We start from the raw sequence: 12,707 nt of genomic DNA on the forward strand, positions 1-12,707 counted from the left end.
ATTTTAGTTACCACAGCATGTTTGTTCACACTTTTCTGAATGTTTCTCTTCATTTGCCTGTTCATATTCCTGTGGAGGTTTGTGTTTGCTGGCTCCAGACCTTATACAAGCATTTGTGTCATGGACATGTAAAATATGACTCATTTGGCTTGGGCTTTGTGTAGAAAGAGCTTCAAACTCACATCATTTCTGCTCCCCAAACACACACTTGCTCGCTTGAATGACTGCAAGATAATCAGAATCAAATAGATAGAGGGAATGATTGTCCCAAGGGTTGCTAAACAGGTTTCTTTAAGGCCGATGATAAAACTGTTTTTGTTTTATTACCTGGGCTTAAGAGTAGCGGTCATACAAAAGGTTAGTGTTTTGGTGCTGTTTTTATTGTGGCATTGGGTGTGAGTTGGTAAAGCCTGTAGTTTGGGCATGAAGTTGGCATGCCTTGACCTGAAAGTATTCATTAGTGCTGTTTTGAACTCCTGATGTCCTGTGTAGCCTGACATTTGACTGTTAACATAGTCCGGTCTCACCTAAAGACTGTCTGACATTTAAAGTGATTAACTATAGTTTGTTTTGCGTGCCTTTTAGGGGTGGATTAAGCTGATGGATAAAGGGGTGGATAAAGAAGATATAGAAGCCCATATCTGCCAGACAGTGTCTTTTATTTATCTCATAATTTTTAGTTTGTCATAATTTTTACTATTTCATAATTTCATCTTTTTGTCAGTTTTGCCTCTTTATCTCATACCTGTGACTTAGTATTCCATAATTTCTTCAATTTTACCTTTTCATCTCATAAATATGACTTAGTATTTCATAATTTAATCTTTCTGTATTATTTTTTCGACTTAATGTCATAATTATGATTTAGTATCTCATAATTGTCATTTTGTCAGTTGAGTTTTTTTTTATCTCTGCAAAGACTTAGTATCTCATAATTAAATGTTTTTATCTTATAATTGCACTTTTTTTTGGTAAATTTTGCCTCTTTATCTCAAAGCAATGACTTAGTATCCCATAATTTTGTCATGTTGTAAATTTAGTTTTATCTCAATAATGATTTAATATCTTTTGACTTTTCATGTCCTAATTATGACTTTGTATCTCATAGTTTTGTAATTTTGTCAATTTATTAATATTTTTTATCTCAACAATGGCTTAGTGTCTTATAATTTAATCTTTCCTGTATTCATTTTGACTTTTAATCTCATAATTATGACTTAGTATCTCATAATTGATTTTTTTTTGTATGCATTTTGACTTTTCGTGTCGTAATTATGACTTAGTATCTCATAATTTTGTCATTTTGTCAATTTAGTTTAATCTCAACAATGATTTAGTATCTCATAATTACATTTTTTGTATTAATTTGGACTCTTTTATCGTAATTACTACTTAGCATCTCATAATTTTGTCATTTTGTCAATTTATTTATTTTTTTATCTCAATGACTTATTGCCTCATAATTTAATGTTTTTGTATTCATTTAGAATTTTTGTGTCATAATTATACGTAGTATCTAATAATTGTGATTTAGTATCTCATTTCATCTTTTTTTGTATTTCTTTTTTTATTTTCATGTCATAATTATAATTTAGTATCTCATAATTCTGTCATTTTGTCAATTTAGTTTTTTATTTCAACAATGACTTAGTATCTCATAATTGATTTTTTTTTTTTTTTTTTTGACTTTTTTTTGTCAATTTCATCTTTTAATCTCATATGATTTAGTATCTCAAAATTTCAGCTTTTTTGTATTATTTTTGACTTTTCATGTCATAATTATGATTTAGTATCTTATAATTTAGTCATTTTGGAAATTTAGTTTATCTCAACAATAACTTAGTATCTCATAATTATTTTTATTTTTTTTGTCTTTTCATGTCATAATTATTACGTATTAATTCATAATTTTGTCTTTTGCTTCTTTATCTCATAACAGTGACTTAGTATCCCATACCCAGTTGTTTTTTTGGTCAGTTTCACCTTTTTATCTCATAATTATGACTAAGAATCTTATAATTTAATCTTTTTGTGTATTATTTTGACTTTTCATGCCATAATTATGACTTAGTATCTCATAATTTTGTCATTTTGTCATTTCGTCAAGCTTTTGAATATCTTTGTGCTGCTAGTTATTTTTCCAAAGCACTCCTTGTAGCAGCATAGAAACCCACAATCTTCTTGAATGATTAAAACTTATTCAGCCTGACTCTTGGAAATTGTTGGAACTGTATAAAATAGTTTGATTGGCTCCAAACCATCCCAACGAGTTTTTCTGAGTTTGCAGGCCTGTTTACAGTTTTGACCTGCTGCTCTGACTCCACACAGGATACACAACCTCCATCGCTCAGATGTGTTCACTTAGGGCTCTCAGACACAATTTTGTACAAAAACAAGTATTAAACAGACCAGAGGGAACCGTTCCAGTTTTGTTTCCCAGTGTAGGTAGATGAATCATTGGCTTTAAACGTCCTCAGGGCCCTCTTGACATGAGGCACTGAAGGGGAAAGTGCATCTTCGCAGGGTTGTGTTCTGATTATCAAGGAGGAAAACAGGAAATTATGAGTTCAACCATGTAAACATGTCAGGAGGCCTTAGTGTCCATTCAGATGAAAGCTCTCCTTCTCTTTGGTTTGGTAAATCAGTCATATGCACTCAGCAGTTGCATGTGATCTGATGTCAGGCTAAGCAAGCTCGAGCAATATCTGTGGTTCTGTACAGATTCTTCACAAACTTGTTAGACGAAACTTGTTCGGGTTTTTGTTTTGTTAGGGCCAGTAGGTTCTTCTGATCTTTGAAAACATTAATATTATTGGTAAAACAAGCCATTTGTCTATGTTTGATCATAGTTTAGCAAATATATGTGACCCTGGTCCACAAAACCAGTCTTAAGTAGCACTGGTATATTTGTAGTAATAGCCAAAAATGCATTGTATGGGTCAAAATGATCGATTTTTCTTTTATGCCAAAAATCAGGATATTAAGATCATGTTCCATGAAGATATTTTGTAAAATTCCTATTGTAAATATATCAAAACTTAAATTTTGATTAGTAATATGCATTGCTAAGAACTTGGACAACTTGGCGATTTTTCTCTATATTTTGTTTTTTTTTTTGCACCCTCAGATTCCAGATTTTCAAATAGTTGTATCTCAAATATTGTCCTAGCCTAACAAACCGTACATCACATCTTATTTATTCAGCTTTCAGATGATGTATGAATCTCAATTTTAAAAAACTGACCCTTATGACTGGTTTTGTGGTTCAGGGTCACATATAGGAACTACAAGAAAACAATTTTATGGCTGTAATATTGTGTAATAAAAGTCATTAGACACTAGTGGAGTGTATTCACGTGAAGAAAAGTTTGCTTAATTGTGGAATGAAACGCCTTGCGTCAGTTTTCAAGTGTCGTGAGTAGCGATAACATTTCACACCATCAGTAAAAGCGGAAGAAGCTTAGTCTCACAAAGTCTCATGACACTAAACATGTGCATTATGCACTTTCAAAGCATGAGTCAGTGTGAGGTGGACGTCTAATGGCAAAAATACATTTAAGGAACTGAGACAAATGTCTGCATGTGGGTCACAGAAAGGGCTTACATATCACCTCTCTGAAAAGACTGCTGTCTTCTTCCCTTTTTTGTGCTTTTCTGTGACTGGCCGAAAGTAGCTGGCATGTGTGTCAGAGCTGAGTGCTTATAAAAGTCATGAGTTTACATTTTAGGCCAACCAAAACAGTCATTGTCTAGAATACCCTATTTTTTATTTACTTTGAAAATTTGCACTATACATCTAGAATATCACTAATAACCACTTATAAAACCTTAGCATTTTGGCATTGTGTTTATAACTTTTGCATTGAACTTTTTGTCTTAGAATGTAAAAATCTTTTTTTTTTTTTTTTTTTATAGTCTTTTTTCATATCTGACCTGCACCTTTCTCCACCTTGTGACAAACAAAGACTTGTAATATCTAGTCTGCTAGCAGGCAGCGCCTGTGTTGAATGTGGAGCGTGCTGACCTTGTTTTTGCTTGTAAGACTGCGTGGTTTGGGGTGGGGAGCTGGAGAGCATATAGATAGGAGCTTTTAACGCTGCCTTTTCTCAGTGAAAGCACAGCGCTCGGGGCGACACGGGTCCCTTGAGCTTACCGCTCTCTCGTGAGATGACAAACGCGAGGTGCAGTTCGCTGTGTTTATTTTTGGAGACTTTCTGCTGTTTAACTCTGAATCATGCTGTGCCGTGTCCCGGTGGAGTCTGCGTTGCGTCTGCTGACAGGGAGACACATGAGGATGACACATATGAACACTCACCATTCGCAACACTACACAAGTATTGACTGCGGCACCTTTTTATCTCTGCTTTGTTAAATTAGATGTATTTTGCATGTTAAGCATTTGTTTTTTTTCTTCTCAGAAAGCCAATAATAATGTTTTTCACCCTCTTTATTCCTTTAAATTAAACAGGCTGCTTTTGCTAATGAATTAATACTTTTATCCATCAAGGACAAAACATGATCAAAAGTGACATTGTTTTAGAAGTAAATAAAATAAAAATAATAATAAATAAATTTAATTTGGACTTTATTCTTCACTTAAATTATGTGTTTTAAAGCCATATCAGTTTAAACTTCTGATATAGGGTTTTCTAAACGCACATCCGAAGCATGCGCACAGAAAGTGATTGTCACACGGCATGTGAGTACTAAGTTGTCTTTCATGTCTTATTGCGCTTAAACTGTCAAATACACACAAGTTTATGTTAAAAACACATGTTTTTATTAGAGCAGTGTGGCAGCAGTGTAATATATAGTAAATAAATCAATAAATCCACTGCTCTCTTGTTTCCTCTGAGGCTGGGACTCTAATATTCCAAAACAAATTGGAATTAAACATGGACAGTTAAACACTTAAACATTGAAAAAGTCAGATTTTTATGATATATCACCATTAAGCTTTGTTTGCAGTAATGAAGTGGGTGAAAGGGAGAGGGCGCTTTGCGACGTGAACATTAGCATATGTCTGTATATTACTTTTATTTTAAAAGAGTACAGAAATGCTGTTTATTGTTTAGTTTTCCTACTACCTAACAGGAGCAAAATTATATTTGTGAATTTTAATTCACGTAATGATTGAATTAATTGAAAGGTCACCATGAATTCATCAAGGAAGTTCATTATTTCATCATAAAACCTTCAAATTTAATTCTAAGTTGTTGCATATGCACTGCCCTTGCTTGCATACTTACAACATGGCATCTGTTCTCAATTTGCACATGTGCCACTGATGGCTGTCAAGCGCAGCCTGTCAGACAGGTGTCGTACTCCAGTCAGTGAATGTCCGCACTCTTCTGGTGCTTTCAGCTGTTTTCCACCTGAGCCCTCTTGTTACTTATGAGCAATGCTCATAAACATCCTTTAAAAACCAACAGTTTTTGCTGTAACTCTTGTACAGTTTATACAGTGATCATGTGATTCTCATTGTGTTCTACAATCTTTGAGTGTTTCATGGCATGTCGTCATCCACGTAACTAGAGAAGAACAGGACTAGGATCCTACATATGTGCAATCAGGAATGTAGGCATGAAGTGTGAGTTTTCACTGTTGTTTCTTAACTGAAGAACCGAGTTAATTTTCATAAACCCTTGCCTTATTGAAATTTTTTTCGCTGTGTTCTTAGTTACATTCATGGTACTTAACTTTGTCACAAATCTCAAGTTTTTTATGACTTATGGACTTATGGAATTGTTTCCGTCACTGAATAAAAAACTTAAAAGGTAATTGCGACTTTGTATCTCACAATTCTGACTTTTTTTCTCACAGTTGTGAGTTTCTTGCATTTCTGACTTTTTTTTTTAGAATTGAGATATAAATTCGCAATTGTGAGTTATAAAGTCAGAATAGACAAACTCACAATTCTGAGAAATAAACTTGTAATTCTGAGATATAAAGTCAGAATTGAGAGATATATACTCACAATTCTTTCTTTTTTCGCTCAGACTTTTTTTCTTCACTTTATAACATGCAAGTGAGTCAGAATTGTGAGATATACTGTAAACTCGTAATTCTGAGAACATATCAGCCAGAATTGTGAGAAAAATGTCAGAATTGTGAGATACAAACTTGCATTTGATTTATTATTATTTTTTTTTTAAAAAGTTTTTGTCTTGCAATTCTGGCTTTATTTCTCGCAATTGTGAGTTTATATCACGCAATTCTGAAAAAAAAGTGAGAATTGTGGGAAAAAAAAAAAAAAAAAGTTGCAATAACCAGCATTTGACTGGTTTTGCACAGGGTACTTGGTAACAGGATTTGATTTTGATTGTGTCATGAATTGTCATGGTGGTTAAAAAACAGTAGGGCTAAACTGTACAGAATAATGTACATATACATGTTCTTTATAGTTGTTTATAATCACTGTAGGGATTTTAATAATGTATTCTGGATCCTTTTATGTCTGATTTCATTTTCCAACTTTCATGTGAAACTCAGAAGTAGGTGCAGAAAGCTACAGGTGTGGTCAATTCCTGGTTCTGTTTCAGTACTGGCGTGGTTTATATTGTATCGAGAAAGCCGTTGATGGCCTGGTATCATTACCTTGAAGTTTTCGACCATGCATGTGTTCATATACTACCAATTAAAAGTTTGGGGTTTGTAAGATTTTTTTGTTGTTGTTGTTTTTGAAAGAAGTCTCTTATGCTCATCAAAGCTGCATTTATTTGATCAAAATATAGTTAAAACATAAACTTTGGGAAGTAACATTTCTGGTTTAATATATGGTTTAGTTTAATATATGTTAAAATGTCATTTATTTCTATGATGGCACAACTGAATTGTTGCTTTCAATCAATCTGATGTGCCTTTTCTGAATAAAAGTATTACATTCTTTTAAAAAAAATGTTACTGATCTCAGTCTTTTGAATGGTAGTTTGTGCTAGTGTTCATCACCTGCTAATGGATGTTTTGATCAATTTAATGTCTTTTCTGAATTAAAGAACCTTACTGACCTCTATTTTTGAACGGCAATGCATATGATGAAATGTACATTACCTGCTGGATGTTATAGACTTTGTGTGAACTACATGAAGGCCATGTCAGAGTGAAAACAGTCCATGAACACTTATCAGTGTCTGTTTAGTAAGCTCCTGTAGTTGTGCTTGCTTTGAGTTGACCTTAGGGCTAGAGTTGCAAAGACCTTAGGTATAACCAATAACTAAAATTGGTTATTGAGCTCTCAGGATGTTTGCTTAACCAGGAGTTGTTTCTGTTTAAACAAACTCAAAGATTGGTCCCTGGTCATTCTTATCTTTGCTTTAGCACAAGCTACTCATCACTTAGTACAGATTGCAGAAGTTTCTTGGTGAAACCAACTTTTCTACATTGATAATACCTCTGCTCAAAGTTAGAGTTTGTCCTATAAACATCTAAATCTTTCTGTTCTCTTCCACAGGTGATTTTCAAAGCCAAAGCGAAGTATTCTCCAGAACTCAACAAGTACAAGTAAGAGATTTTCTTAGCTGTGAGTGCTGTGAACGAATTAAGTGGTTGCATAGAGAGAGCCAGTATGAACAATAAGCTCTTTCTTTACAGTTTAAGTGCTTTAAACTGTTGTCACCCCTGAACTCTTGTGCAACATTCACTCAAGTTATTTTTCTTGCGGAATAAGCAAACAGCAGCCATGATGTAACTGTCCATACACTTCACTACATTAATTTAAACTAAGGGTACACAGAATGCCAAGTTTCCACAAGTTGATATGATTCTTTAGGATTTTCATGAAATGTCTGCAACATACATTGGCATGCATACTGTAAGACTCAACGGCTGAAAATTGAAACAGCTCGCTGGATGACACAGTTTCAGACTCAGACAGCCCATAATAAACTGGCTGTGTGTTTTCTTTTCAGCTTTTCTGAGCTGGCAGACATGGCATAAATGCAAAAAAGGCTAAAAAAGTTAGTTTCATCCAAAGTCTCCTTTAAAGAGAGAGTTCAACTAGGTCTGATGGTTCAAATGGTAAACTGGTTTGAATTTAACATGGTGTGAATTTTTAAAAAACGGCTAAGCAATGTAGACTGTGTCATCCATTAAGAGGGGATCCCTGTTAACTGCATGCACTTCTGACTAATGTTTGGAGAATTTCTATAACTATTAATAACACACAACTAATTCTTTAGCTGGACAATATACCAGCTGTAAATGTCTGTTAACAGAAGCCAGAGATGCTGCAGATGAACGCAAAGATGAAAAAATACTGTAGCAGGCAGATCAGCTCACTGTTCACAATGCACAAAATATTGGAAGAAAATCATAAATACTGAATTGGGGGTTTGGGGTTTAAATAACTGACTTCTTGAGAAAAGTTTTGATGATATTTTCTTTTCATCTTACCTCCATATAATGCACATTAATGTAGTATTTAAAGGAGAAATCCACTTCCAGAACAAAAATGTACAGATAATGTACTCACCCCCTTGTCATCCAAGTTGTTCATGTCTGTCTTTCTTTAGTCGTAAAGAAATTTTTTTGAGGGAAAACATTGAAGGATTTTTCTCCATATAATGGACTGGTACCGTTTCCCGAGTTTGAACTTCCAATATGCAGGTTAAATGCAGCTTCGAACGATCTCAAATGTGGTTGTAAACGATCCCAGCTGAGGAAGAAGGGTCTTATCTAGCAAAACGATTGGTTATTTACTACTTAATATCAAACGCTTGTCAAAATGTCAAAATGTCAAATGTCTTGTTTTACTCTGCCTGAACTGTTTTTTCTGGTTTAAGACAGTTAGGGTATGTCGAAAAATTCCCATCTCATGTTCTCCCTCAACTTCAAAATCGCCCCATGTCACTGTTTTACGTTTTTTGTTAAAGGTGTTTGATCTTCTTTACATGTTCACTTGGAAAAGACTGAGTCGGTACTTCTGCAGTGATGTAGGGTGATTTTGAAGTGATTTTTGAAGTTGAAGGAGAAAATATGATTGGAGTTTTTCAACATACCCTAATTGTCTTGAGCCAGAATACACAGATTTCAGGGAGAGCAAGACAAGATGAGCATTTGAGATTAAAAAGTATTTAAATTGTATTTTTTAATGAAAATAACAGATCGATTTGCTAAATAAGACCCTTCTTCCTTGGTTGGGATCATTTACAACCACATTTGGGATCGTTTTAAGCCGCATTTAAACTGCATTTTGGAAGTTCAAAATCGGGGCACCATATCAGTCCATTATATGGAGAAAAATCCTGAAATGTTTTCCTCCAAAAACATAATTTCTTAACGACTGAAGAAAGAAAGACATGAACATCTTGGATGACAAGGGGGTGAGTACATTATCTGTACATTTTTGTTCTGAAATTGGACTTCTCCTTTACAGCAGCAACCGATGAAATGCTGTATCACTGCTGTTCTGTAAGCGCCACCTGCTGTCAGAGACTGAATTCGCATTCTATCGACTGTCGTTTTTGTTTCGTGCAGTTATGTTTTATGTATTATAATTTCACAAATCTAAGGCCAGACAGTTTTGAAATTATACAATCTAATTTACATCAAAAACTGCTCATGCTACATGTAACATGTTTATTTGGATCATAATTCAAATGCAGTGGTTCTACAACTGTTTCATGCATTCTGATTCGAATAAAGGCACAATTAGGGTAAAAAAAAGAAAGAACAATATAAACTGTAGTATAGATTTTTGGTCAAACCATCCAGCACTAAATTCACCTAAAAATAGAAATTGTTTCATTTATTCAAACTTGTTCAACATGTCAACATGTTGTTCAAAACTTGTATGATTTTTTTTATTTAGCGGACTGTTCATGCTGATCTTTTCCCTACAGTGAAGGAATACTAAGCCTATCAAGCTTGAAAATACCAATAAAGCACCATAGAAGTTATAGCGGTATAGGAAAAGACTGAAATTTGAGTCACTGGTCACTAAACATTTTCCTTTGCCTGTTATACTTAAAGCTCAATATTTCATGTTCAAATATGGTATATCAAGTCACATTGATTGTACTGTGTGTGACTAGTAGTGTATAGTGTATCATATGGCCCCAGAAGATTTGGAACAAGTCTTATAGACTAGTTTTTATTTTATTTATTTAGGAGTTTGACTGTGCCAGTACTCATTTACTCATCTGCTTTTGTGTTACACACAAGAACAGAAATCTTACCGTTTTGGAACAATATCAGAGTGAGATTTTTATTTTTGGGTGATTTTAGGAGGATTTCGTTTTTTTTTTTTTTTTTTTCTTTTGGTGAAAATAATAAAAGATTTTAAAGAAGTTTAAGCCAACTTAATACAGGCTTGTTCATTTTTTCCATCTGAAGCATCAATCTGTACAAATACGTGCTTTGATCAGGTTATTAGAGTGTGATGGTGAGTGAAAAGCTTGAAGATCAAATCCCACCAAGTCCGGTCTGAGTCAGGATGAGTGGGAGGAGGGCATGTGGTGGAATGGAGGGGGAAGGGGGCAAAGGGAAGGACTGACACATGGCCCAGACAAAGCTAAGCAATGGGTTGACTACGTTCATCAGTCATCTAATATCTAACTTATTCAATGTGAGTGAAGCAAAATATTGAGCATGAAGTATTATTTACTGATTAATATTATTTATGTGACAAAAAAGATGAAAAAAAGGTATTACATTACAAAAAATTCTTTAGAAAAATATTTAATCAGGATAAAATTGAGTAGTTTAAATGGATAGTTTACCCAAAAATGAAAATTCTGTCATTAAGTACTCACTCTCATATGTGACCATGGACCATGAAACCAGTTAGAAGTCGCACGGGTATATTTGTAGCAATAGCCAACAATACGTTTTATAGGTCAAAATTGCCAAAAGCAATCATTAAGATATTAAGTAAAGATCATGTTCCATGAAGATATTTAGTAAATTTCCTACCGTAAATGTATCAAAACGTAATTTTTGATTAGTAATATGCATTGCTAAGAACTTAATTTGGACAACTTTAAAGACGATTTTCTCAACATTTTATTTTATTTTATTTTATTTTATTTTGCACCCTCAGATTCCAGATTTTCACACTGCAAAAAATGCTTTACTTAGATTTTTTTTGTCTTGTTTCCAGCCAAAACATCTAAAAATTCTAAAATCAAGAAGGATTTTCTAGACAAGCGAAAATTGTCTTGTTTTCAGAAAAAACAAGTCAAAATTAAGTGAGTTTTTGCTTCAAACAAGCAAAATAATCTGCTAATGGGGTAAGCAAAATAATCTTGTTTTCTGCTTGAAATAAGATTATTTTGCTTACCCCATTGACAGATTATTTTGCTTGTTCTAAGGAAACACTCACTTAAATTTGATGTCTTTTTTCTGAAAACAAGACAATCATTTTTACTTGTCTAACAAATCCGTCTTGATTTAAGAATTTTTAGATATTTTGGCTGGAAAGAGGACAAAAAATCTAAGTAAGAAAAGCATTTTTTGCAGTGCAAATAGTTGTATCTTGGGCCAAATATTTTTGCCCTATCCAAAAAAATTGCTCCATCCGAACAAACCATACATCAATGGAAAGCTTATTTATCAGCTTTCAGATGAGGTATACATCTCAATTTCAAAAAATTGACCCTTATGACCCTTTTGAGGTCCAGGGTCATAAATAATTAATCTTGTTTATTTATTCTTTCTTTCTCTGAAATATTATTTCTCTCTACTCTCAATAGGGTGCCCCTACGTCTAGGATTTCTGCTGGCCAGTGTTTTTTTCCTGGTCGTGAATGTGACGTGTGCCATGCTGGTTCAGGGTGATGTGGGTGAGAGTCAAGTGAAGGATGCCGTTCTGGCACGAGTGCTGGTTAACGACAGCCTCTTCGTTCTCTGTGCGATCTCACTCGCCATCTGCATCTTCAAGATCGCTAAAATGTCATCTGCCAACGTCTACTTGGAGTCAAAGGTAAGTGGACATGGATTCGGTTGGATTTGGAGAGTTTTAGATACTGGCTTGCTTCATATTTCATTGGGATTCAGAACATGACGGTGCAGTGTTTTCAGTAAGACAGGGTTGCAGTAACAACTACTTGCACTGAATGGTGTTGAAAAAGTAATTGCTGTTCTGTCTCAATGTGGTGGCCTTTGTAATTGTGATCTAGGGGACATCAGTATGCCAGGCCACGGCCATTGGGGCGGCAGTTATCCTGCTCTACACTTCAAGAGCCTGTTATAACCTGGTTGTGGTGGCTCTTTCTCCCGAAGATCGGCCCAGCCCGTTCAATTATGGCTGGTACAATGTATCTGACCAGGTAGGTTTAACATAACTCTATATATTGTTGTTGTTAATTCTAAGTATGATTCAGTAGGTTTGTTTTTTATTTAAATTCTTTACAACTTTCATTTTTATCAAAGAATCCTGAAAAATATAGTTTTCACAAAAATATTTAGTGGTAAGTAGCAAATATTAAATAATTTAAAATTTGAAATGCCCCAAATAACCATATTAGAATGATTTCTGAAGGATCATGTGACATTGAAGACTGGAGTAATGATGCTGAAAATTCAGCTTTGCATCACAGAAATAAATTGCATTTTAAAATATATTAAAATAGTAAAGAGCTATTTTAAATTGTAATAACATTTCACACCATTACTGATTTTACCGTATTTTTATTCAAATAAATGCAGCCTTGGTGAGCATAAGAGACTTCAAAAACATCATACAGAGCCCAAACTCTTGAAAGATATAAA

At 34.1% G+C, this 12,707-nt stretch overlaps 1 protein-coding gene across 2 annotated transcripts in view; it reads left to right on the plus strand.

Moving 5' to 3' along the window:
- gpr137c (G protein-coupled receptor 137c) overlaps positions 1-12,707 on the plus strand; it is a 29,897-nt gene that overhangs the window by 9,335 nt on the left and 7,855 nt on the right. For both annotated transcript variants that reach the window (XM_051132579.1, XM_051132578.1), the window contains exons 2-4: positions 7,451-7,500; positions 11,691-11,919; positions 12,116-12,265. In XM_051132579.1, the coding sequence (XP_050988536.1) occupies positions 7,451-7,500; positions 11,691-11,919; positions 12,116-12,265 (429 nt within the window). The remainder of the gene's footprint in view (positions 1-7,450; positions 7,501-11,690; positions 11,920-12,115; positions 12,266-12,707) is intronic.

Source organism: Labeo rohita, chromosome 17 (genome assembly GCF_022985175.1).
Source record: "Labeo rohita strain BAU-BD-2019 chromosome 17, IGBB_LRoh.1.0, whole genome shotgun sequence".
In the NCBI taxonomy this organism is placed as follows: domain Eukaryota; kingdom Metazoa; phylum Chordata; class Actinopteri; order Cypriniformes; family Cyprinidae; genus Labeo; species Labeo rohita.